This window comes from Musca domestica, unplaced genomic scaffold (assembly GCF_030504385.1).
Source record: "Musca domestica strain aabys unplaced genomic scaffold, Musca_domestica.polishedcontigs.V.1.1 61, whole genome shotgun sequence".
NCBI classification, from domain to species: Eukaryota; Metazoa; Arthropoda; class Insecta; order Diptera; family Muscidae; genus Musca; species Musca domestica.
Window position 1 is genome coordinate 2676512 of NW_026712367.1, and position 27615 is coordinate 2704126.

A 27615-nucleotide genomic window follows, 5' to 3' on the forward strand; every position below is an offset into this window, starting at 1 on the left:
CACAAACTGTTGGTACGATTAGAAAATTTTATGGCTGACTTGGGACTGATGAATATTCTATAAAAATTGAAGATTATACTCTTGGCGGTCCTGGAGAAAATCAAAAAATATTCAGCCTTGAAGATCCCTAAAAATTTAAAAAAATCCGCGAATGGAGTCTTTTTGGCCCTTTATAGCCTTGGATGTCCCTTAATTACATTTTTAAATTCTCTTATAAATCTTAAAAAAAGCACGTTTCTACATTTGAAGATCCTCTAGGAAAATCCTCACAAAATCGCTGTTAGTACCTGGAATGGGGGTTTGTATGAAATTCCTTAAAAACACCATTATAGGCCCTTTAAAAAATCCTGACATGTCTTCTAAAAAAAATATTTATATGGTCCTTAGATGTCTTTTAAAAATCACCAAAAAAATCCATTTTTATAGCTCTGAAGGTCCTCTAATCTACATTTATTGTTGGGATGGGGGTTTGAAAAAAAAAAAAAAAATCTTTCAAAAAATCCAAAATCTAAAAAAAAAAATTAAAAAATTCAAGATTGAAGCTTGAAGATTATACTCTTGGCGGTCTTGGAGAAAATCTAAAAATATTCAGCCTTCAAGATCCCTAAAATTTAAAAAAAATCCGCGAATGGAGTTTTTTTAGCCTTTTATAGCCTTGGAGATACCTTAATTACATTTTTAAATTCTCTCATAAATCTTAAAAAAGCACGTTTGTACATTTGAAGGTCTTCTAGGAAAATCCTCACCAAATCGCCGTTAATAGCTGGAATGGGGGCTTGAATGAAATTCATAAAAAACACGATTATAGCTTCTTTAAAAAATCCTGACATGTCTTCTAATAGAAGTCCTTAGATGTCTTCTAAAAAATAAATAAGCAAAAACATTTTTATAGCCTTGAAGGTCCTCTAATCTACATTTGTTGTTGGGATGGGAGCTTGAAAAAAAATCTGTCAAAAAATCCAAAATCTAAAAAAAAAAATTAAAAAATTCAAGATTGAAGATTATACTCTTGGCGGTCCTGGAGAAAATCTAAAAATATTCAGCCTTGAAGAGCCCTAAAATTTAAAAAATCCGCGACTGGAGTCTTTTTAGCCCTTTATAGCCTTGGAGGTCCCTTAATTACATTTTTAAATTCTCTTATAAATCATAAAAAAAGAACTTCCTCTAGGAAAATCCTCACAAAATCGCTGTTTATAGCTGGAATGGGGGCCCTTATAAAATTCCTAAAAAACGCGATTACAGCCCCTTTAAAAAATCCTTACATGTCTTCTAATAGAAGTCCTTAAAAGTCTTCTTAAAAAATAGAAAAAACATTTCTATAGCCTTGAAGGTCCTCTAATCTACATTTGTTCTTGGAATGGGAGTTTGAAAAAAAATATTTAAAAAATCCAAAATTAAAAACGAATTTTTAAAGGATCCAAGCTTGAAGCTGGGATGGGGTCTTGAAAAAAATCCTGAAATATCCTTATAAGTCTTCCGTAAAGCAATATATTGCACCTGTGGCATCGGGAAGCCGGCTTTAAATATTAACCCTGTTTTTTTGTTTATCCATGCTGACCTCAGTCCCGAGCAAGACCCGAGATTAAAGAGGTTCCACTGTATATATGAAGCTTTTAAAATCTACTTGTTACCTCGTTATGGGGTTAATGGTTCTACCAAATGCTTAGGAATTTTGTTCGTCGTGCTCTTGTAACACAATTAATTGATATTTCCAATTAACACCATCCCGATAGGTGCCAACAATTTTTACGAGAACCCCGAACACTCGAAGAAAAATCTCAATTAAAACTTGTCAAATTTCCTTCAAGAAACTCACCTGCATGAACATGTCTGTTTGTTGGGATCCTGGGCAGTATTGGTGCCGCCGCCGCCGCCTGGCCCATTTGTTGTGGTTGTAGTCAGGTTCCTATTAAAGGCTCCAAACCAATTTTTGATGGGATTTTGACGAGTCGAAGCGACCATGGCCATCATGTCAAGACCTTTGGTGGCATGGCGATGCAATTTCTTGGTGGCGGATTTTTCCCCAGCAAATTGCTGCTGATGTGCTTCGTGATGGTATTTTCCAGATGTGGCAAAGCTACTGGCTTCATATGGCAGTGATGAAGCCGATGACGATGGCGTTGTGTTGCTGGCCGCTGTGGCTGACACCATCACCAACAGCAGCAGCAGAATATTGATGCTGCAGGAAACTATTAAAATTTGCACAAATTGTGTGAAACAAACCATTTTTACGATGTGTTTGTTGTTGTTGGTGTTGTTGGCAGGAAATTATTTTTGTGCAGCAGAAAATCTTGGAAAATTCTTGATTTTTGTTCTTTTGCTTTTCGTGTTGGAGAACCGGCTCTTTTGCCGTTGATTCTTTTACTTCACTTCACTTGACTTTGAAGGTGTCACGTTTGGTTGAACGAAATTTAAATAAATCACAGTTAATTAGTTATGGACATGACATGGCATGCATGGCATGGCTGTGTGGCATGCTCAAACAAAATACCGTTAAATTTGTAATTAAACGCTTTCCAAATTACAGGTGGAGTTTTTGTTTCTTTTGTTTTTTTTTTTTTTATTTTTTTTCTTTCGTTCTGCCGGCTTATTTGTGGTATTTTTCCAGAGATTAATCACACGTGATGGCGAGCATATATTTAAATATGGTATTGAGTTGTTTTTTTTTTTCAGTTTTTAAATAGTTATTTTTTGTAATTTTCAATTAAGTTTTGAATTTTTATTTTTTTTTTCAAATTTCACATATTCCGGATTTTGTTGGTTTTAATTTTGAAATTAATGTTTTTTTTTATATTTTTTTATCTGAAAATAAAATGATAAATTTTAGACACAGATTTGGTTGTTTTTTTTTCAGTTTTTAAATAGTTATTTTTTGTAATTTTCAATTTAGATTTGAATTTTTATTTTTTTTTTTTCAAATTTCACATATTATTTTTTTTATTCCGGATTTTGTTGGTTTTAATTTTGGAATTAATGTTTTTTTTTCTATTTTTTTTTATCTGAAAAAAAGATGATAAATTTTAGACACAGATTTGGTTGTTTTTTTTTTTCAGTTTTTAAATAGTTATTTTTTGTAATTTTCAATTTAGATTTGAATTTTTATTTTTTTTTTTTATTTTTATCAAAATTCACATATTATTTTTTTTATTCCGGATTTTGTTGGTTTTAATTTTAAAATTAATGTTTTTTTATTTATTTTTTTTTATCTGAAAATAAGATGATAAATTTTATACACAGATTTGAATTGGATACTCATGTTATTTCCTGTTGCTACAGGGAATTCAGAATTGCTTTAGAATAAGAGAATAAAATAGGACAAGTAAAAACAGCGTTAAAAATGGCCAAATCCTAATACTTTACAGCCTTCCGAAGCTCTGAAAATTTTTTTTGAATCGCTGCTCAGTAGAGAAGATAGTCCTTGAAAACAATTCTTAACAATTTCTTGAGTAAAAATTCATTGACCCTCCTAGGAAAATTCCTCTGAAAAAAATTCTGAAAATTCTACGTTTGAGCAGATGATGGATCTAGCAATGATGTTAGGGAAAAAATTTTTAAAAATATAGAAGTTCTGAAAATGCACTAATATCCTTGAAAATTTTCAGATATAAAAAAATTGATTTGAAAAATGCTCCTTAATCTTTAAAAAAGGCATAAAAACACAAAATTAAAAAAATAGTAATCCTGAAAATCCACTGATAACCTTGAAAATATTCAAATTTAAAAAAAATGATTTGAAAAATTCATTAAAAAAATGTCTGCATTTGAACAGCTGATGGATCTGACAATCCTGTTAGGATAAAAAATATTTAAGAAAAAATATTTAAGAATATTTGAAAATCCACTGATATCCTTGGAAATTTTCAAATTTAAAAAACATGATTTGAAAAATGCTCTTCAATCCTTAAAAAAAGCATAAGGCATAAATCAAAATTAAAAAATAAATAGTAATCCTAAAAATCCGCTGATATCCTTGAAAAAATTCAGATTAAAAAAAATGATTTGAAAAATTCCTTTGAAAAAAAAATGTCTGCATTTGAACAGGTGATGGATCTGACAATCATGTTAGGGTAAAAAGTATTTAAGAAAATAGAAGTCCTGAAAATCCACAGATATCCTCCAAAATTTTCAGATTTAAAACAATTGATTTGAAAAAGGCTCCTTAATCCTTATAAAAAGCATAAGGCATAAATTAAAATTAAAAAAAAAAAATAGTAATCCTGAAAATCCGCTGATATCCCTGAAAAATTCTGATTAAAAAAAATGATTTGAAAAATCCCTTTGAAAAAAATGTCTGCTTTTGAACAGCTGATGGATCTGACAATCATGTTAGGGTAAAAAATATTTGAAAACATAGAAGTCCTGAAAATCCACTGATATCCTCGAAAATTTTCAGATTTAAATAAAATGATTTGAAAACTGCTCCTTAATCCTTACAAAAAAAAAAACAGAAAATTCTAAGGATCAAATTAAAAAAAAATTAGTAATCCTGAAAATCCGCTGATATCCTTGAAAAAAATTCAGATTTAAAAAAAATGATTTGAAAAATTTCTTTGAAAAAAATGTCTGCATTTGAACAGGTAATGCAACAGCATGAAAATCATGTTAGGGTAAAAAATATTTAATAATATAGTAGTCCTGAAAATCCACTGATATCCTCGAAAAATTTCAGATTTAAAAAAATGATTTGAAAAATGCTCCCTAATCCTTAAAAAAAAACAGAAAATTCTAAGGATCAAATTAAAAAATTAGTAATCCTGAAAATCCGCTGATATCCTTGAAAAAATTCAGATTAAAAAAATGATGTGAAAAATTCCTTTGAAAAAAATGTGTGCATTTCAACAGGTGATGGAACAGCATGACAATCATGTTAGGGTAAAAAATATTTAAGAACATAGAAGTCCTGAAAATCCACTGATATCCTCGAAAATTTTCAGATTTAAATAAAATGATTTGAAAACTGCTCCTTAATCCTTACAAAAAAAAAACAGAAAATTCTAAGGATCAAATTAAAAAAAATTAGTAATCCTGAAAATCCGCTGATATCCTTGAAAAAATTCAGATTAAAAAAAAAATGATTTGAAAAATTCCTTTGAAAAAATGTCTGCATTTGAACAGTAAATGGATCTGACAATCATGTTAGGGTAAAAAATATTTAAGAACATAGAAGTCCTAAAAATCCACTGATATCCTTGAAAATTTCAGATTTAAAAAAAAAAATTATTTGAAAAATGCTCTTTAATCCTTAAAAAAAAAAACAGAAAATTCTAAGGATCAAATTAAAAAAATTAGTAATCCTGAAAAACCGCTGATATCCTTGAAAAAATTCAGATTTAAAAAAAAACTGATTTAAAAAATTCCTTTGAAAAAAATGCCTGCATTTGAACAGGTGATGGAATAGCATGACAATCATGTTAGGGTAAAAATATTTAAGAAAATAGAAGTCCTGAAAATCCACTGATATCCTCGACAAATTTCAGATTTAAATAAAATGATTTGAAAACTGCTCCTTAATCCTTGAAAAAGGCATAAGCCATAAGCCAAAATTAAAAAAAAAAAGTAATCCAGAAAATCCGCTGATATCCTTGAAAAAATCAGATTAAAAAAAATGATTTGAAAAATTCCAATGAAAAAAAAAAATGTCTGCATTTGAACAGTTAATGGATCTGACAATCATGTTAGGGTAAAATATATTTAAGAACATAGTAGACCTGAAAATCCACTGATATCCTTGGAAATTTCCAGATTTAAATAAAAAATCCTTAAAAAAACAGAAAATTCTAAGGATCAAATTAAAGAAATTAGTAATCCTAAAAATCCGCTGATATCCTTGAAAAAATTCAGATTAAAAAAAATTGATTTGAAAAATTCCTTTGAAAAAAATGTCTGCATTTGAACAGCTGATGGATCTGACAATCATGTTAGGGTAAGAAATATACCCTAACATATATAAGAATATAGTAGTCCTGAAAATCTACTGATATCCTCAAAAAATTTCAAATTTAAAAAAAATAATTTGAAAAATGCTCCTTAATCCTTAAAAAAAAACAGAAAATGCCTACCAAGCAGATAGTCCTTGAAATGAATTCTTAACAATGTTATGTTACTGTATTCGAAACCACCTGTTCTACCCTTGGGCAAAAATTATAAAAATACTAAATTTGGAAAGTTTATTATCTTTGAAAATTTAGTGACATTTTTTTCAGAAAAAAAACGATAAATGCAATGACAATCCTTGGCGAATTCCTTAGAAAAAAATCTTAAAATTCTACGTTTAAACAAGTAAAAAAGCTGTAAGTTCGGCCGGGCCGAACTTTGAATACCCTTCACCATTTGGTACAAATTTGCCAATTTTCAAAAAATTAAAATCCATTAAAAATTCTGTTAAAATCTTAAAAATACCGAATGTAGCCGTATATTAGGGTCTATACGACGACATGGACCTGCATACGCAACTTTTGTCATAAGCCTGCACAGACAATTTTCTGTCACAGGCTGTAGCTTCAATTACGAACTTCAAATACAAAATTTGAAACGATTCCGGTAAATAATATCGCTAAAATCATCAAAATACCGAATGTCGGGGGGTATCGTTATATGGGGGCTATACGAAGACGTGGACCTGCAAAGAAAATTTTCTGTCATAGGCTGCAGTATCCATTACGAACTTCGAATACAAAATTTGAAACAATTCCATTCAATGAAGTCGCTAAAATCATCAAAGTAACGAATATCGGGGGGTACCGTTTTATGGGGGTTATACGAAGATGTGGGCCTGCACAGAAAATTTTTTGTCACAGGCTGTAGTATCCATTACGAACTTCGAATACAAAATTTGAAATAATTCCAGTAAATAATGTCGCTAAAATCATCAAAATACCGAATATCGGGGGGTACCGTTATATGGGGACTATACGAAGACGTGGACCTGCATAGACAATTTTCTGTCATAGGCTGTAGTATTCATTACGAACTTCAATTACGACATCTCAAAAATTTCGGTGAGTATTGTACCTAAAATCGTCAAAATACCGAATATAAGGAGGTACTGATATATGGGGCCTATACGAAGACCTGGACCTGCATAGGCAATTTTCTGTCACGGACTGTAGTTCCCATTACAAACTCTAAATACGTAATTTGAAATTACTACGGTGAATAATGACGCTAAAATCATGAAAATACCCAATATCGGGGGTATCGTTATATGCGGGCTATACGAAGGCGTGGACCTGCACAGACAATTTTATGTCATAGGCTGTAGTATCCATTACGAACTTCAACTACCAAATTTGAAACATTTCCGGTGAATAATGTCGCTAAGTCATGAAAATACCAAACATCGGAAGGTACGAACCCTATTGAAATTAGAGATAATCGGTCAAAATTTAGATATAGCTCCCATATATCTTCATCCAATTCGCCTTTTTTGTGCACCAAACGTGTAATATCAGTTGAAATAGTATGGAATTTCGCAAATACCATAAAATTAGGCCTGAAAATAAGTATGCCAAATTTGATCGAAATCGATTCAGATATAGCTCCCATATATACTGTTCAGCCGATTTGTTATTTTTATCCTCCGCAGTCGTAATATGTAACAACGATATTTGGGGAAATATATCAAACACAGCTCAGAAATACCTTTACCAATTTTTATCGAGATCGGTTCAGATTTGGATATAGCTCCCATATATAAGTTCGTCCGATTTACCTTTGATTGTGCACCAAACGTCTAATATTTGCCCAAATTGGATGAAATTGGGCACATACTACCGAATTGAGTCTAGAAGCTAGTATGCCAAATTTGGTGAAGATCGGTTAAGATATAGCTTTAGCTCCCATATATATTGTTCATCCGATTTTTTTATATTTGTTACCCACAGCCGTAATATGCACTCCGTAACAACGATATTCAGGGAAATATATCAAGTACAGCTGAGAAATACCTTTGCTAAATTTTATCGAGATCAGTTAGGATTTGAATATAGCTCGCATATATATCTTTATCCGATGGCAACTAACTGTGCACCAAATGGGTAATACACGCTCGAATTGAAAAGGCTCAAATGCCTCGGAAAATTTAGTAGAAATCGATTCAGAGGTGGATATTCCCCTCATATAACTATAATTATAGTTGTTTAATTCTCACAAATTTCCCATAAAAACATTTATTTGTTATGGAAACCTCTACTAAATATGTAAAGTGGTGTAGGGTATCATAAAGTCGGCCCGCCCGGCTTTAAGACTTTCCTTACTTTTTTTTCTATGTCGATTTATCCGTCCGTCTTTGGAAATTACTCTAGCTTCCGAACGAAATAAAATAGGTTTATAAAATTTTACTCAAATGTGTACTATGTCTGCAGGACTTTTGGTATTGAAAATGGGCCATGTAGGTACACGTCTTCGTATAGCCCCCATATAACGGTATCTCCCGATATTCGGTATTTTGATGGTTTTAGCGACATTATTTACCAGAATTGTTTCAATTTTGGTATTTGAAGTTCGTAATGGATATTACAGCCTATGACAGAAAATTGTCTATGCAGGTCCATGTTTTATAACCCCCATGGTACCTCCCTATATTTGGTATTTTTATGATTTTAGCTACGTTACAAACAGATTTTTTCAAGTTTCGCATTTGAATATTGTAATAGCTTGTGACAAAACTCGCCTATGCAGGTCCACATTGTCGTATAGACCCTAATATACGGCTACATTCGGTATTTTTAAGTTTTTAAGGGATTTTAAGGGATTTTATTTTTTTTTTTGAAAATTGTTAAATTTTTACCAAATGGTGGATGGTATTCAAAGTTCGTCCCGGCCGACAACAACAAAGATTTTTTCCATATTGTTTTTTTCAAATATAGATTTTTTCTTCTTCTTCTTCTTCACTTTTCATATTTTTTGAGTTTATTATATTTATACACTCCACCTTGGAAAGGAGGGTATATTAACTTTGTCATTCCGTTTGTAACATCCTTAAATATTCGTCTTAGACCCCATAAAGTATATATATTCATAATCAGCATAAAATTCTAAGACGATTTAACGATGTCCCTCTGTCTGTCTGTCTGTCTGTTGAAATCACGATACAGCCCACATTATTTGACGTAGAGCGCCAAAATTTAGCAGAGCTATTTGCATTGTATCTAGGATGGTTGGTATTGAAAATGATAACGGTACCTCCCGATATTCGGTATTTTGATGATTTATGCCACATTTTTTCACGGATTTGTCTGGAAATTGGTACTTGTAGGTCATAACAGGTCCCTGAGCGTGTGGCAAAACATTGCATGTATAGGTCCACGTTGTGGTATAGCCCCCATATAAAGGTACCTCCCGATATTCGGTATTTTAGTTTTTTTTTTGCCACATTTTTTCACGGATTTGTCTAAAAATTGGTATTTGTGGGTCATAATGGTTTCCAGCTCCGGTATGTATGGGTCCATGATTTGGTATAGCCCCCATATAACGGTACCTCCCGATATTCGGAAATTTGATGATTTTTGCAACCTTTTTTCACGGATTTGTCTGAAAATTGGTATTTGTTGGTCATAATGGGATCCATGATTTGGTGTAGCCCCCATATAACAGTACCTTCCGATATTCGGTATTTTGAAGGTTTTTGACACATTTCTTCTAATGTTTCCTTTACCTTAAGGTGGAGTGTATTAAAAGTTTGGCCCGGCCGAACTTAATGTTTTTTTACTTGTTTTACTTGTTTTATTTGACTTTATTTCTTTAAATTTTATTTATTTAATATTTTCAACAATTTTTCCCATTTCGTTTTAATTTATTATAATTATTTCTTTAATATTGAAAAAAAATGTCTCAATATTTTTATTTTTTATTAAAACATAATAAAAAATATGCTTTTCCCATTGTTTTTTTTTAAATTACTGTTTTTATTTTTTTTTTTTATTAATTTTGTAAGTTTCGTAAAGTTTTTGGTCTTCATTATATTTTTTTTATTTTATTAATTTTTAGTTTGTTAATTTAATTTAATTCTGTCTTATGTTCTTTGTTTTATTTCATTTTTTTATTATTTTTTTATTTTTTGAAAATATATATTTTAGTTTTTTTTCCATTTTACTTTTTTTTTAGTTTTGCAGAATTTGCATTAATTTTATTTTTGTTTGGTAATTTATTTAAATTTCTTTTAGTTTTTTTATTTATTTTCTTGCTTATTAGGATTATAATTGTTTTTTTTTAATGTAAAATTAAAAGAAAAAAATTAAAAATTACATTTCTTGGACAATTATTCCTCACTTTTCCTGATCATAATTAATTAGCCAAGACACTCTTCTTGAGAAAAAAAAAATAATAAAAATTCACCAAAATTACGTGCCTTAAATTTCCAATATTTGTTCTAAATTCTGTGTTTTTTTTTTCGAGAATTTTTTTCAAGTCCCATAAAAACTTAAACGTTTGCGTTCTTTGTTTTGGGACCTAATTTCAATGCCCTTAGCATAAATTAACCATTTCACATTAGTCACCTAATTTTCTTTTATTGCTCCCGCTCACTCGCTCGCTCGCTCGTTCTCGTCCCCCCTTCCTTGCAGTTTATCGGCAATAAAACGAAAATTAACACAAAATCCAAATTCGATATTCAATCACAACAACAAAAATAAAAAAAATGGAATAGAAATTCAATCAAGAACTTCTGTGTGTGGAGCTTCTTCTCAACTGAGCGATCCGTTGCTGATATGTTAATGACCAGCAAATTAAACCGTTTAGCTGGTGGAAATTATCTACCGAACACGCGAAAGTCTCGTTTATAACTGAAAAAATGTTAAGAGACCGATTGGCCAAGACTACGGCAGTATTGGCTATGCTACGAACGTCAGCTGAAGCAGAATATGAATATGACGGTGCCATGTGAACATCTTCCATGATCAGCTGACGCCGACGTTGCAGTTGTTATTGACGTCGTCGCCAAGCCAAGCTTGGCTCATGCTTTACGCATGTCCCCAAAGCAATTGATCTTGTCGGAGGTTTTGACTTGGTCTAAGAAAAGTCGCTCACCTGTAACGTTTACTTTGGAGGAGCCAAGCCGACCAGGCCCCACGTTGTGCAGGGTGGTCGTCATGGCCTCGAGGCTTTGGCTAAGCCATACAGACGCATGCACTCCTTACACACATCGAGTGCTGTTCTCCTTTTGGTAACACAAAGTGCAGTAATGATTCACCAGAGCCATATACACTCTGCTCCACCTCGCTCCTCCTCTCCTCCCCTGCCTCCTCCATTTCCAATAATTTTCCATTCCCCAACACTCCTCTATTTGAAAAGAAAGCAAGTCTCCAAAGTGTTGTTGCAGTGGGCGCTTTTGTGTGTTCTTGGCATTCTTGTTGTTGTTTATCTTCTTCTTCTTCTTCTTCATCGTCTTGGTGGCGATTATTTGTTATTCTCTTCAGAACGCTTTCTTAAGAAAAACAAAACAAACGCCTCAATCGATGATCATCGGCCATCATCGTCATTTGTATGCGTCGCATCGGCCAACAGGTGTATGTAGGTGTGTGTGTGTGTGTGTGTGCCAAGTCTTGTGTACGCTGCCTCATTGTGCGTTTGCGCATGCGCAGCAACAACGCCGCGACACAAAAAGAAATGCTAATCAGTTTGACTGTTTGTTTGTTCGTTTGCTGCCTTTCTTTAATAGCCCGAAATGAATAGCATTATTTGCTGTTAGCTTTTGTTATTCCAAGCTGTGACATTATTGTTGTTGTTGTTGTGGTTTTGCTTTTATTTATTGTTGTTGTCATAATGGGTAAAAATGTCATTATTTGTATACCAGAGAGAGAGAGAGACACTGGGAGAAAATATAGATACTTTGATAAATTTTTAAAGAGACCCGTATAAAGGACCAAATTTTGGTGGTTTTTTTATACCCTCTACCATAATATGGAGGGTATACTAAGTTTGTCATTCCGTTAGTTACACCTCGAAATATACATTTTAGACCCCTCAAAGTATATATATTTTTGATTAGCATAAAATTTTATGTCGATTTAGCGTCTGTCCGTCCGTCTCTCCGTCTGTGGAAATCACTCTAGCTTCCGAACGAAATGAAGTAGGTTGATAAAATTTTGCTTAAATGTATATTATGGCTGCATGACTTTTGGTATTGAAAATAGGTCATGTAGGTTCAGGTTTTGGTATAGCCCCGCATATAATGGTACCTCCCGATATTCGGTATTTGGATGATTTTAGCGACATTTTTCACAGGAATTGTTTCAAATTCGGTATTTGAAGTTGGTATTGGATACTTCAGCCTATGACTGAAAATTGTCCATGTAGTTCCACGTCTTCGTATAGCCCCGCATATAACGGTACATCCCGATATTCGGTGTTTTGATGATTTTAGCGACATTTTTCAACGGAATTGTTTTAAATTTGGTATTTAAAGTTCGTAATAGATATTACAGCCTGACACAGAAAATTGTCTCTGCAGGTTCACGTCTTCGTATAGCCTCCATATCACGGTACCTCCGGATATTCGGTATTTTGATGATTTTAGCGACATTATTCATCGGAATTATTTCAAATTCGGTATTTGGAGTTGGTATTGGATACTTCAGCCTATGACTAAAAATTATCTATGCAGGTTCACCTCTTCATATAGCCCCCATATAACGATACCTTCCGATATTCGGTATTTTAATGATTTTAGCGACATTATTCAGCGGAATTCTTTCAAATTTGGCATTTCAAGTTCGTAATGGATTCTACAGCCTAGGACAGAAAATTTTCTCTGCAGGTTCACGCCTTCGTATAGCTCCCATATAACGATACCTTCCGATATTCGGTGTTTTAATGATTTTAGCGACATTATTCAGCGGAATTGTTTCAAATTTAATATTTCAAGTTCGTAATGGATACTACAGCCTAATACAGAAAATTGTCTGTTCAGGCCAACGCCTTCGTATAGCCCCCATATAACGGTACCTCCCGATTTGCGGTATTTTTGTGATTTAAGCGACATTATTCACTGGAATTGTTTCAAATTTGGTATTTGAAGTTCATAATGGAAGCTACAGTCTAAGACAGAAAATTGTCCGTGCAGGTCCACGCCTTCGTATAGTCCCCATATAACGATACCTCCCGATATTCGGTATTTTAATGATTTTAGCGACATTATTCAGTGGAATTATTTCAAATTTGGTATTTGAAGTTCGTAATGGATACTACAGCCTAAGACAGAAATTTGTCTATGCAGGTTCACGTCTTCGTATAGCCCCTATATAACGGGTGCTATCCCGATATTCGGTATTTTGATGATTTTAGCTACATTATTTACCGGAAATGTTTCAAATTTTGCATTTGAAGTTCGTAGTGAATACTACAGCCTAAGACAGAAAATTGTCTGTTCAGGCCAACGTCTTCGTATAGCCTCCATATAACGGTACCTCCCGATTTGCGGTATTTTAATGATTTTAGCGACATTATTCAGCGGAATTGTTGCAAATTTGGTATTTGAAGTTCGTAACGAATACTACAGCTTATGACAGAAAATTGTCCGTGCAGGTCCACGTCTTCGTATAGCGGCCATGGTACCTCCCTATATTCGGTATTTTAATGATTTTAGCGACATTATTCAACGGAAATGTTTCAAATTTGGTATTTGAAGTTCATAATGGAAGCTACAGTCTAAGACAGAAAATTGTCCGTGCAGGTCCACGCCTTCGTATAGTCCCCATATAACGATACCTCCCGATATTCGGTATTTTAATGATTTTAGCGACATTATTCAGTGGAATTATTTCAAATTTGGTATTTGAAGTTCGTAATGGATACTACAGCCTAAGACAGAAATTTGTCTATGCAGGTTCACGTCTTCGTATAGCCCCTATATAACGGGTGCTATCCCGATATTCGGTATTTTGATGATTTTAGCTACATTATTTACCGGAAATGTTTCAAATTTTGCATTTGAAGTTCGTAGTGAATACTACAGCCTAAGACAGAAAATTGTCTGTTCAGGCCAACGTCTTCGTATAGCCTCCATATAACGGTACCTCCCGATTTGCGGTATTTTAATGATTTTAGCGACATTATTCAGCGGAATTGTTGCAAATTTGGTATTTGAAGTTCGTAACGAATACCACAGCTTATGACAGAAAATTGTCCGTGCAGGTCCACGTCTTCGTATAGCGGCCATGGTACCTCCCTATATTCGGTATTTTAATGATTTTAGCGACATTATTCAACGGAAATGTTTAAAATTTGGTATTTGAAGTTCATAATGGAAGCTACAGTCTAAGACAGAAAATTGTCCGTGCAGGTCCACGCCTTCGTATAGTCCCCATATAACGATACCTCCCGATATTCGGTATTTTAATGATTTTAGCGACATTATTCAGCGGAATTATTTCAAATTTGGTATTTGAAGTTCGTAATGGATACTACAGCCTAAGACAGAAATTTGTCTATGCAGGTTCACGTCTTCGTATAGCCCCTATATAACGGATGGTATTCCGATATTCGGTATTTTGATGATTTTAGCGACATTTTCCCCCGAAATTCTTTCAAATTTAGCATTTGAAGTTCGTTGTGGATACTACAGTCTAAGACAGAAAATTGTCCGTGCAGGTCCACGCCTTCGTATATCCCCCATATAACGGTACCTCCAGATTTGCGGTATTTTTGTGATTTAAGCGACATTATTCACTGGAATTGTTTCAAATTTTGTATTTGAAGTTCGTAATGGATTCTACAGCCTAAGAGAGAAAATTTTCTCTGCAGGTTCACGTCTTCGTATAGCTCCCATATAACGATACCTTCCGATATTCGGCGTTTTAATGATTTTAGCGACATTATTCAGCGGAATTGTTTCAAATTTGGTATTTCAAGTTCGAAATGGATACTACAGCCTAAAACAGAAAATTGTCCGTGCAGGTTCACGCCTTCGTATAGCCCCCATATAACGATACCATCCGATATTCGGTATTTTAATGATTTTAGCGACATTATTCAGCGGAATTCTTTCAAATTTGGCATTTCAAGTTCGTAATGGATACTACAGCCTAAGACAGAAATTTGTCTATGCAGGTTCACGTCTTCGTATAGCGCCCATGGTACCTCCCTATATTCGGTGTTTTAATGATTATAGCGACATTATTCAGCGGAATTGTTTCAAATTTGGTATTTCAAGTTCGTAATGGATACTACAGCCTAAGACAGAAAATTGTCTGTGCAGGTCCACGCCTTCGTATATTTCCCATATCACGATACCTCCTGAATTTCGGTATTTTGATGATTTAAGCGATATTATTCACCGGAATTGTTTCAAATTTGGTATTTGAAGTTCGTAATGGATACTACAGCCTAAAACAGAAAATTGTCCGTGCAGGTTCACGCCTTCGTATAGCTCTCATATAACGATACCTTCCGATATTCGGTATTTTGATGATTTTTGCGACATTTTTCACCGGAATTCTTTCGAATTTGGCATTTAAAGTTCATAATGGATGCTACAGCCGAAGACAGCAAATTGTCTCTGCAGGTCCAAGTCTTCGTATAGCGCCCATGGTACCTCTCTATATTCGGTGTTTTGATGATTTTAACTACATTATTCACCGATTTTTTTTCAAGTTTCACATTTAAATATTGTAATGGCTTATGGCAAAAGTTGCCTATGTAGGTACTCGTTCGTCGTATACATACGGCTACATTCGGTATTTTAGGATTTGAATAGAATTTTTAACGGATTTTATTTATATATTTTTTTTTTAAAAACTTCAAAATTCGTTCCAAATGGTGGAGGGTATTCAAAGTTCGACCCGGCTGAATTTACAGCTATTTTACTTGGTTAGTTCTACTTTTATAATCTTCTCTGTTTTTATCGAAAAAAAGTGGATTGTGTGGCACATTGTAATTTTCAAACATGGATTTATAAAAAAAACTGAAGATTTTGGAAAAAACTGGTTCAGAAGGACACTAACAAAGATTTTTAAGCTTCCAAGACCCAAAAAGATACCGATGAGAATTTATAAGAGAAAATGTCTAAAACTCAACAGGCCACAGAGGTGGAGACTAAAAAGTTTTTTCTTAAAATTTACGAGTGTGGCTTTGGTAGTCCTTGAAAAAAAAAACTTCTTTAAAAAATTCACATTTCTGGTCTTCTCAGATGCTTGGCCGATTTTTTTTTAATTCACTTTAATGCCATTTTGGACCCTTTTCGAAAATGTCCGTACAAATATTCAAATTCATGTCCTTTTTTCGGAACATATTAACGTTTATGGCTATGTGAGTCCCGGAAAAATATTCCTTGAAAATCCTTTATAGAATCCATTTGAGACCTTCTGCCCTGGAAAAATATTATTTAAAAAATTCAAATATATGGCCTTCTAAATGTTTGACAAATATTTAAAAAAAAAATCCTTCTGAGTCCTGAAAATAAAATTATTCACCAGTCACTATTTGTGGCCTTATGAGTCGTTAAAAGCATTCCCAAGATCCTTATCCATGAGAAAAATATTAAAAAAAAATCCACATTTGTGGTTATCTGAGTCCTTGAAATATATTCTTAAAAAGTTCATGTTTCTGGCCTTATGAATCCTTGAAAAAATATTCCTTAAAAATCTCCATTTGTGGCTTTAACAAATATATTCTTTAGAAGATCCAAGTTTGTGGATCTTCCGAATCCTTTGAAAAATAATTATTTAAGAATTCCACATTCGGGGACTTCTAAGTCCTTGAAAAAAAAAATAATCTTTGAAAATCCAAGATTATTTTTTTAATCGCCACTTTTGTAGACTTATCAGCCCCTTTCACAATATTCTTTGAAATTTAAGAAAAAAATCTAGCTTGAGGAAATACTCATTGCGGCCTTCACAGTCCTTAAAAATATTTAATTTAAAAAACGGAATCGATGGCAAAATTTTTTTTTTTTTTTTTTAAATTCCACATTTGTGGTCATCCAAGTCCTTGAAAAAATCTCTTGAAATGTCCATGTTTGAGACCTTTTAAGTCCTTGAAGAAAAAATCCCTAAAGATTTCCATTTGTGGCTTTAAAAATATATTCTTTAAAAGATCCAAGTTTTTGGCCATCTGAGTCCATTAAACAATAATTCTTTAAAAACTCCAGGTTCGTTGGAAAAATATTCTGAACAATATTGCTAAGAAAGCTTTCTGCGCCTTTTTAAAAATATTATTTTTAAATACATCTTTGTGGCCTTCTGAGTCCTTTAAAATATTCCCTCAAAAATTCAGGTTTGTGACTTTCAGGACCTTGAAAAATATTACTGTAAATTCCCCATTTTGGCTCTGATGGTTCTTAAAAACTATTCTTATCCTCGTTTGTGGAATCCTGATTCCTTCCACGATTATGTCCTTCTGAATCCTTTTGAAAAACATTCTTTGAAAAAACATTTTAAAAAATATTGTAAAAAGAGGCATTCTGAGTCCTTGAAAAATATTTTTTTCGATGTACGTTTATAGTTTTTTGGATCCTTAAAATATACTTTAAAACTCCGGGTTTCGGTATCCTGTATCCATTAAAAATATTCTTTAAAAATCCTTCTGGCATCCAGAGTCCTTCTAAACAATTTTTTTTTAAATGGGCGTTTGTGTCTCCCTAAGTCTTCTTAAAAATATTTTTAAATATACAGTTTTGTGGTATTTTGAGAGAATGAAATTCTCATTTTTTTTTTAAATATAAAATAAAAATGCCCGTTTTTGGCATTTTTGAAGGAAGAAACCCGGACTTTTGATGTGGGAAACGAAAATTTTTAAAGAATGTTTCTTGAAGATTTTTTTGAGGATGAAACTAGGGGTTTTGAAAATATTTTTTTTAGGAGAAAACTTGGATTTTTGAAGAACATTTTTTAAGGACAAAACTAGGATTTTTGAAGCAATCTTCTTGAGGACGAAACGTGGATTTTTTGGAGGACGAAACGTGGATTTTTGAGGAATATGTTTTTAAAGGATAAAAGTTGAATTTTTTAACATTTTTTAAGAACATACCAAGGGTGTTTTGGGGTTACGAAACGTGGAATTTGTAGAAGTAACGTAGTTTATTCAAGAAAAAAATTTGAGGGACTAAACGTTGATTTTTTAAGGATTTTTGAAGAAAACGTGTGGATTTTCGGAGAATAGTGGATTTTGAATGGTTAGTGGATTTTGAATGGTTAAAATGAGAAAAAAATACTTTGTTAAGGACGAATCGTGGATTTATAATGGTTGAAATGAGGATTTTTGAAGAATACTTTTTTAAGGACGAAACATGAAATTTCAAAGGACGAAGAAGGATTTTTAAAGAATACGTTTTTAAAGAGGAAACATGAATTTTTTATGGACGAAAGAAGGATTTTTAAAGAATACGTTTTTGGGACGAAACATGATTTTTTAAAGGACGAAAGGAGGATTTTTGAAGAATACGTTGTTAAGGACGAAACATGATTTTTTTAAGGACGAAAGGAGGATATTTAAATAAAATGTTTTTAGGGACGAAACATGAATTTTTAAAGGACGAAAAGAGGATTTTTGAAGAATACGTTTTTAAGGACGAAACATAAATTTTTTAAAGGACGAAAGGAGGATTTTTGAAGAATACGTTTTTAGGGACGAAACATGAATTTTTAAAGGACGAAAGGAGGATGTTTAAATAAAATGTTTTTAGGGACGAAACATGATTTTTTAAAGCATTTTTTAAGAAACTTTTTTGAATGATTTTTGAAGAAAACGGATTTCGGATTTTTGAAGAATACGTTTTTAAGGACGAAACATAAATTTTTTAAAGGACGAAAGGAGGATTTTTAAAGAATACGTTTTTAATGACAAAAGGAGGATTTTTAATGGACGTAAGGAGAATTTTTGAAGAATACGTTGTTAAGGACGAAAATTGAATTTTTAAAGGACGAAAGGAGGATTTTTGGAGGGTACGGTTTTAAGGATGAAACATCAATTTTTAAATTACGAAAGGAGGATTTTTGAAGATTATTTTTTGATGACGAAAAATGGATTCTTGGATGACAAACATGGGCCTTTAATTTTTTGAAGGACAAAGCGCGAATTTTTAAAATACGAAAAGACTAAAAAAATATTTTTTGAAGGAAAAAACCTAAATTTTTGGAGGTCAAAATGTGCATTTTTGATTTTTTTTTTTTTTTTGGGACAACTGAAGTTGATTTTTGGAGGACGAAACGTCGATTTCGAATAACGAATAGAGGATTTTGGAAGAATATTTTTTGAAGGATCAACATGTATTTTAAAGGTTTTAAAGAGTCTAACACCTGGATTTTTGAAAATTTGTTGTTGCTGGGAGGTCCCAAATGTTGTTTAAAAACGAGTTTTTTTTGAAGAAGAAGAAGACCGTAGATGCTCTATTTTCAAGGACATAAAAATATTTTTTTTTAAAGAATATTTTTTAATGACTCAGAAGGCCGCAAACGTGGATTTTTTTGAACTATATTTTTTCAAAGACTCATAAGAAAACAAATTTGAATTTTTAATGGATATTTTTCAGGATATTTTTTTCAAGGACTCACTTGGCCAAAAACTTGGATTTTTAAAGAATATTTGTTTTTCAAGGTCTGAGATGGCCGCATACGTGGATTTTTTAAGAATATTTTTATCAAGGACTCAGCGTGATTTTTTAAGGACTCGGAAGGATTTTTCAAGGATTCAGAATGACAAAAATGTGGATTTTTTAAAGATTTTTTTTTGGAAACTGAGAAGGCCCCAAACGTGTATTTTTAAAGAATTTTTTTTCAGGACTCAATTTGCCACAAATGTGGATTTTTTAAAGAATATTTTTTGTAAATGTCTATCAACCATGGATTTCTTCGGTAGTTTTAGAAGGGCCGCTGGAGGTCCCAAATGTTGTTTTAAAACGAGTTTTTTTTTTTTTTGAAGACTGTAGATGCTCTATTCTCCCTTGGTCTCCCCTGTATTCCCAAACTCCTTCCACACCTCTCGAACAGTTGATTCACTTACTTATTCCAAAAAAAAAAAAAAAAAAAAAAAAAAAAAAAAAAAAAAAAAAAAATTCCATCTCCGGCGCCAAGCCCCATTTTCAAGTGTGCCACAAAACTAAGTGTTACAATGATGATTTTTCAAAATAGTTTTGAAAAAAAATTACAAAACATTTTGACAAATCATTTTCAACGATGACACGGCGAATTTTCTTGCCTTTAGTCGCTGCGCTGTGTAAACTGCAATTACTTTCCACAAAGTGTGACATATGTTCACACCTCTAGAATTACAACAACAACGACGTCGAGAACGTCAATGTGGCCACAAAGTCAAGTGATAATCAGCAACAATTTCGAGTGACAGGCAAAAGTAAAATGGATGAATGAATGTGAAGTTGAGCGTTGGAATGGCAACGAGAAATGGAGGAATGAAAAAGAAATATAAAATTCCGTCAAGTCATTGCCTGCTATAGGGTGGCAAACAATTTTGGGGAGGGGAAAGGGAAATTTGAAATTAAATTTTGAAATTTTGTAAAATTAAAAAAAAAAATTAAATTTAAATATTTTTTTTTCTATTTTCAGAAAATTTTTCTGCTGCTGCCAAACTCCGGAGAATTTTCGTAAGACGGCAAGGATCAAAGGTCCTTATTTCATCTTCCCAAAAACCATATTCGAAAAAATCTCACAAATTGCCAAATAACCTAACATTGTTTGATCTAAAACTGAATATTGAGAGAAAAAAAAAAATCCTCCTCCTCCTCTGTCCCCCCATTCCCTGCTCTTTTGAAAACCGCCGTTTGTCCTTCCTACTATGAGTACCACTTGGATGGAAGCCTTGCAAGCCGCCAAACAAACGGAAACCACCAAAACAAACAACACACGTTCGGAAAGACCCATCAACAACAACAACAACGCCAGACGTTCGCATCGTCAGTATCGACGCCCACGAAATAACGGTAGCACAATAATACCAATCTCATCGCCGACCATAATATCTACTGCGGCCGCCGCATCATCACCGGCGGGCTTTTTCCAATCGTTATTCGAAAGCAAAGATTCAATACGTTATTCGGCATTGAATCAAACGGATATTGAAAAAGCTGAACATCTTCAGAGTCATCAGCAAGAGGGAGGACGGACAGGTGCTGCAGGAGGAGGTGGATTTTTTGGTGGCAACGACCCAGAGTCGGGAAGTGAAAGCCGGGCCAGTGACAGCAGTAACAGCAGCAGCAGTCTTGAGGATTTATTCGTCAATAATCGGCCTAGGCGCAAATCAAGGCGAAGAATGAGACGAGGGAATTCGAATTCGATGCGGGAGAACTTCGACAGCAGTAGACAGGTAGGAGAATATATTTAAAAAAAAAAAAAAAAATGATTTAAAAAACAAAAAAAAAAAAGAATCAAAATAATCGTTAAAAGCATAGGGCCCGGAATTCCAAAAATATTTTTTCAAGGATTGAGAGGATCATAAGGTTGGAGTTTTAAAAAAGGAAGAATTTCAGGGACTCTAAAGGACACAGACGAGGAATTTCGAAGAATATTTTTTCAAGGGCACATAATGATTTTTAGAGAAAAAAATGTCAAGGACCCAGAAGGCCAGATACGATTTTAAAAAGTTTCTTAAAGGATATGAATATTTTTTTATTTTTTTTCATGGATCAGGATTGAGACACAAATTTAAGATACTTTTTCAAGAAATAAGGAGGCCATGAAAGGGATCTTGAAAGCATATTGCTGAAGGACTCAGAAGACTTCAAATGTGGATTTGAGAATAATATCCTTTAATGGACTCATAAGGATTTTTAAAGAATATTTCATCAAGGACTCAAGAGCCAAAAAGTTTATTAATAAAGAATATTTTTGAAAGGGCTCAAAAAGAAGATTTTTTGTTGAAGGATTCAGAAGTCTTCAAAAGTAGATTTTTAAATAATATCCTTCAAGGAAGGATTTTTAAAGATGATTTTTGGAATAGAGATTCTTCAAGAATATTTTATCAAAGGCTCAAAGGAAGTAGATTTTCTAAGAATATTTTTTGAAAGGACTCAGAAAGAGGAAATTTTATTTATAGAACTCCACAGAACACAAACTTGGATGTTTAGAAAAAAATATTTTTTTTAAGTACTCAAAAGATCATAAATTTGAATTTTTAAGATTCTTTTTCAAGGACTCAAATGGCAACAATCTCGAGTTTTTAAAGAAAATTTTTCAAGGACTCAGTTAACCATAAACTTCGATTTTTTAAAGAAAATTTTTTCAAGGACACAGATGGCCATAAAAATGGATTTTTTTTAAGAATAATTTTTAAGGACTCAGAAGGCCACAAACGTGGATTTTTTTGAAGAATAATTTTTCAAAGACTCATATGACCACAAATTTGGATTTTTAAAGAATGTTTTTCAGGATATTTTTTTTCAAGGACTCACATGGCCAAATACTTGAATATTTCTTCAATTGCTCAAAGAAATTTGATTTTCTAAGAATATTTTTTAAAATGACTCAGAAAGAGGAAATTTTATTTGAAGAACTCCAAAGGAAACAAACTTGGATGTTTAAAAAAATATTTTTTTCAAGTACTCAAATGATCATAAACCTGATTTTTTAAAGATTTTTTTCAAGGATTCAAATGGTCACAATCTCGAATTTTTAAAGAAAAAATGCCAAGGACAAAGATGGCAACAAACTTGAATCTTTTAAAAAATGTTTTTTCAAGGACATAGATGGCCATAAAAATGAATTTTTTTTTAAAGAATATTTTTTAAGGACTCAGAAGGCCACAAACGTGGATGTTTTTGAAGAAGAATAATTTTTCAAAGACTCATAAGACCACAAATTTGGATTTTTTCAGAATATTTTTGGGGATATTTTTTTTAAGGGCCCATAATGATTTTTAAAGAAACATTTGTTAAGAACCTAGGAGGACAGATACTATTTTCAAAGTTTCCAAAAGGATAACTATAATTTTTCAAGGATCAGGACTGAGACACAAAATAAAGAGAATTTTTCAAGGAATAAGGAGGCCATGACAGGGATCATTAAAGCATATTGCTGAAGGACTCAGAAGACTTCAAATGTGAATTTTAAAATAGTATCCTTTAATGGACTTAGAAGAATTTTTAAAGAGTATTTTTAAAAGGACTCAAAAAGAAGATTTCTTGTTGAAGGATTCAGAAGACTTCAAAAGTAGATTTTAAAATAATATCCTTCAAGGAAGGATTTTTAAAGACGATTTTCGGAATAGAGATTCTTTAAGAATATTTCATGAAGGGCTCAAAGGAAGGTGATTTTCTAAGAATATTTTTTTAAAAGGACTCAGAAGGAGGAAATTTTATTTGAAGAACTCCAAAGGAAACAAACTTGGATGTTAAAAAAAAAAAATATTTTTTTTTCAAGTACTCAAATGATCATAAACTTGATTTTTTAAAGATTTTTTTCAAGGACTCAAATGGTCACAAACTTGAATTTTTAATGAGAAAATTTCAAGGAGTAAGATGACCACAAACTTGGATCTTTTAAAGAACATTATTTTTATTTTCGGAATAGAGATTATTTAAGAATATTTCATCAAGGGCTCAAGGGAAGTTGATTTTCTAAGAATATTTTTTTAGAAGGACTTAGAAAGAGGAAATTTCATTTAAGGAACTCCAAAGGACACAAACATGGATGTTTAAAAAAATATTTTTTTTCAAGTACTCAAATGATTATAAACTTGACTTTTTAAAGATTTTTTTAAGAATTCAAATGGTCACAATCTCGAATTTTTAAAGAAAAAATGCCAAGGACTCAGATGACCATAAACTTGAATTTTTTAAAGAATATTTTTTCAAGGATACAGGTGGCCTTAAAAATGGATTTTTTTTAAAGAATATTTTTAAGGACTCACAAGGCCACAAATGTGGATTTTTTTTGAGAATAATTTTTCAAAGACTCATAAGACCACAAATTTGGATTTTTAAAGAATACTTTTCGGGATATTTTTTTCAAGGTGAGACCAAACATATGGAGTCTTTAAAGAATATTTGTTTTTCAAGGTCTCAGATGGCCGCAAACGTGGATTTTTTTAAGAATATTTTTTTTCAACGACTTAAACTCAAATAATCATAAACTTGATTTTTTAAAGATTTTTTTTCAAGGACTCAAATGGTCACAAACTTAAAGAACAAATTTCAAGGACACTTAGAAGGCCAAAAACGTGGATTTTTTAAGGAATATTTATTCAAAGTATCATAAGACCACAAATTTGGATTTTTAAAAAATATTTTTCAGGATATTTTTTTCAAGGACTCACATGGCCAAAATCTTGGATTTTTAAAGAATATTTGTTTTTCAAGGTCTCAGATGGCCGCATACGTCGATTTTTCTTACGGATATTTTTTCAATGACTCAGATGGGATTGTAAAGACTTAAAAAATCCAAAACGTGTTTTTTAAGGATTTTTTCATAGGCTTAGAAAATCACAAAATCTGATATGAAAACATTTTTTTTCAAAGACAGATTTAGACAGATTTTTTAAGGACTTTCAAAGGATTTTCAAAGAATATTTTCTCTAGGATTCAGAATGCCAAGGTAGTGAATTTTTTAAGATTTCTTTTGGACAGACGTGTATTTTTAAAGAATTTTCTTCAAGGACTTAATTGGCCACAAACCTGGATTTTTTAAAGAATATTTTTTGTAGGACTTAATAGGTCCCCAACGTGATTTTTTGTAAATATTTAAAGACTCAGAACATCACAAAATAAGATTTAAAAACTTTTTTTTCAGGGACTCAGGAAGATTATTAGAGAATATGTTTTAAGGACTCAGAAGGATTTTTAAAGACTTAGAAGGTCAAAAAACGTGGATTTTTTTTATTTTTTCTAGGATTCAGAATGCCAAGGTTGTGAATTTAAGATTTTTTTGGAAACTGAGAAGGCCACAGACGTGTATTTTTAATAATTTTTTTTTCAAGGACTTAATAAGTCCCAAACGTGATTTTTTTAAATATTTAAAGACTCAGAACATCACAAAATCAGATTTAAATAAAAATGTATTTTCTTAATGATATTTTTTAAGGATTCAGAAGGCCACAAACGTGGATTTTTTAAAGAATACTTTTCAGGATATTTTTTTCAAGGACTCACATGGCCAAAAACTTGGATTTTTTGAAAAATATTTGTTTTTCAAGGTCTCAGATGGCCGCAAACTTGGATTTTTAAGAATATTTTTTCAAGGACTCAGATGGATTTTAAGAGAATATTTTTTCAAGGACTTTAAAAGTCCCAAACGTGTTTTTAAAGTATTTTTTCAAAGATTTAGAAAATCACAAAATCAGAAATAAAAACATATTTTTTGAAAGATATTTAAAGAATATTTTTTAAGGACTTTCAAAGGATTTTCAAAGAATATTTTTTCTAGGATTCAGAATGTCAATGATTTGAATTATTTTGGAAGATTTTTTTTTGGAAACTGAGAAGGCCTCAGGCTTGTATTTTTAAAGAATTTTTTTTAAGGACTTAGTTGGCCAAAAACCTGGATTTTTTAAGGAATATTTTTTGTAGCATTTAATAGGTCCCAAACGTGATTTTTTTTAAATATTTAAAGACTCAGAACATCACAAAATCAGTTTTAAAAACTTTATTTCAGGGACTCAGGAAGATTATTAGAGAATATTTTTTAAGGACTTAGAAGGATTTTTAAAGACTCAGAGGGTCACAAACGTGGATTTTTTAAAAAATATGTTTCAAAGACTCATAAGACCAAAAATTTGGATTTTTAAAGAATGTTTTTCAGGATATTTTTTTCAAGGACTCACATGGCCAAAATCTTGGATTTTTTGAAGAATATTTGTTTTTCAAGGTCTCAGATGGCCGCATACGTGGATTTTTCTTACGGATATTTTTTCAATGACTCAGATGGGATTTTAAAGACTTAAAAAGTCCAAAACGTGTTTTTTAAGGATTTTTTCATAGGCTTAGAAAATCCCAAAATCTGATATAAAAACATTTTTTTTTTCAAAGATTTAGAAAGATTTTTAAAGAATATTTTTTAAGGACTTTTAAAGGATTTTCAAAGAATATTTTTTCTAGGATTCAGAATGATTTTTTTAAGATTTTTTTGGAAACTGGGAAGGCCACAGACGTGTATTTTTTAAAGATTTTTTTTTTCAAGGACTCAGTTGGCCACAAACCTGGATTTTCTAAAGAATATTTTTTGTAGGACTTCATAGGTCCCAAACGCGATTTTTTTAAATATTTTTAAAGACTCAGAACATCACAAAATCAGATTTAAAAACTTTTTTTCAGCGACTCAGGAAGATTATTTTAGAAAATATTTTAAGGAATCAGAAGGATTTTTAAAGAATATTTTTAAGGACTCGGGAGGATTTTTAAATCATAGCTTTTCACGGACTCAAAAGGTTACAAATCTGCATTTTTTGAAGATTTTTTTCAAGGACTCAGATTGACACAAACTTGGATTTTTTAGAGATTATTTTTTGTAGGACTTAATAAGTCCCAAACGTGATTTTTTAAATATTTAAAGACTAAGAACATCACAGAATCAGATTTAAAAACTTTTTTTCAAAGACTCAGGGAGATTATTAGAGAATTTTTTTAAGGACTCAGAAAGATTTTTAAAGAATATTTTAAAGCTTTTCACGGACTCAGAAGGGTACAAATCTGCATTTTTGAACAATTTTTTTTAAGGACTCCGATGGCACAAACTTGGATGTTTTAAAGAATATTTTTTCAAGGACTCTGAATGCCAAAGAAGTGGATTTTTTTTAAGAACTCAGTAGGCCACAATCATGGATATTTTAAAGAATATTTTTTTAACGACTCAGATGACCACAAACGTGGATTTTTTAAAGACTATTTTTGCAAGGACTTTAATGGTCCTAAACGTAATTTTTGTAAAATATTTTTTTCAAGGACTTAAAAGTTCCCAAACAAAATAAAACATTTTTTTAAAGTCTCAGGAAGATTTTGAAAGAGTACTTTTTTTAAGGACCCAGAATGCAAAAGAGGAGGATTTTTTAAAGATTTTTTTCAAGGACTCAAGAAGTTACAAAACGTGTATTATTAAAACAAATTTTTTCAAGGGCTCATATGGCTACAAACTTCAATTTTTTTTAAAGAATGTTTTTGCGAGGATTCAGATGTTTTTTCAAATGTTTTTCAAATGTTTTTTTTTTTCAGCACTCAGAAGGATTTTTAAAGAAAGTTTTATTAAAGACTCAGAAGTCCTCCAGCGTGGAATTTTAAGGAATATTTGATCAAGGACTCAGAATGCCACAAACGTGTTTTTTATGGATTTAAGTGTTTTTTCAAGGACCAAAAACGATTTTTTATAAAAAAAATTGATAAGAATTTGGAAGGCTTTTTTAAATATTATTTTAAATTCGATTTGTACTACAAATAATTTTTTACTCTTCAAATCTGTATCTGAGTCTCAGGCATTTTTTTCTTTTAAATTTCATAAATCCTTTCATTTTGAGTCCTTCAATTTTTATCTAAAATAAATCCATATATGAGCCCTCTTTAGTCCTAGAAAAATATCCTTGCCGAAAAATCCTTAAAAAAATCAAGAGAAACCATACAATACATACCTTTGAAATATTTGTCCTACCAAAATGGAATTTTGGAAAGGAAAATTTTTAAGGACTTAGACCTAATTTTTAAGGAATATTTTTAAAGAACTGGCAAAGATACAAATTTTGATTTTTAAGGAC

General features: G+C 31.8%; 2 protein-coding genes across 3 annotated transcripts in view; one reads left to right on the plus strand and one right to left on the minus strand.

Annotated features, from left to right (window-relative positions):
* Positions 1–2785, minus strand: part of LOC131805818 (venom protease-like) — a 34451-nt gene extending 31666 nt beyond the window's left edge. Inside the window, exon 1 of the mRNA XM_059129485.1 lies at positions 1817–2785. Within this exon, the coding sequence (XP_058985468.1) occupies positions 1817–2226 (410 nt within the window). The 5' untranslated portion in view covers positions 2227–2785. The remainder of the gene's footprint in view (positions 1–1816) is intronic.
* A 17857-nt stretch (positions 2786–20642) lies between these two features.
* Positions 20643–27615, plus strand: part of LOC101893274 (venom dipeptidyl peptidase 4) — a 282967-nt gene continuing 275994 nt past the window's right edge. Inside the window, exon 1 of one of the 2 annotated variants that reach the window (XM_059129439.1) lies at positions 20643–21249. In XM_059129439.1, coding sequence (XP_058985422.1) covers positions 20722–21249 — 528 coding nt within the window. In that variant the 5' untranslated portion in view covers positions 20643–20721. The remainder of the gene's footprint in view (positions 21250–27615) is intronic. The other variant, XM_059129440.1, reaches the window with a different exon arrangement.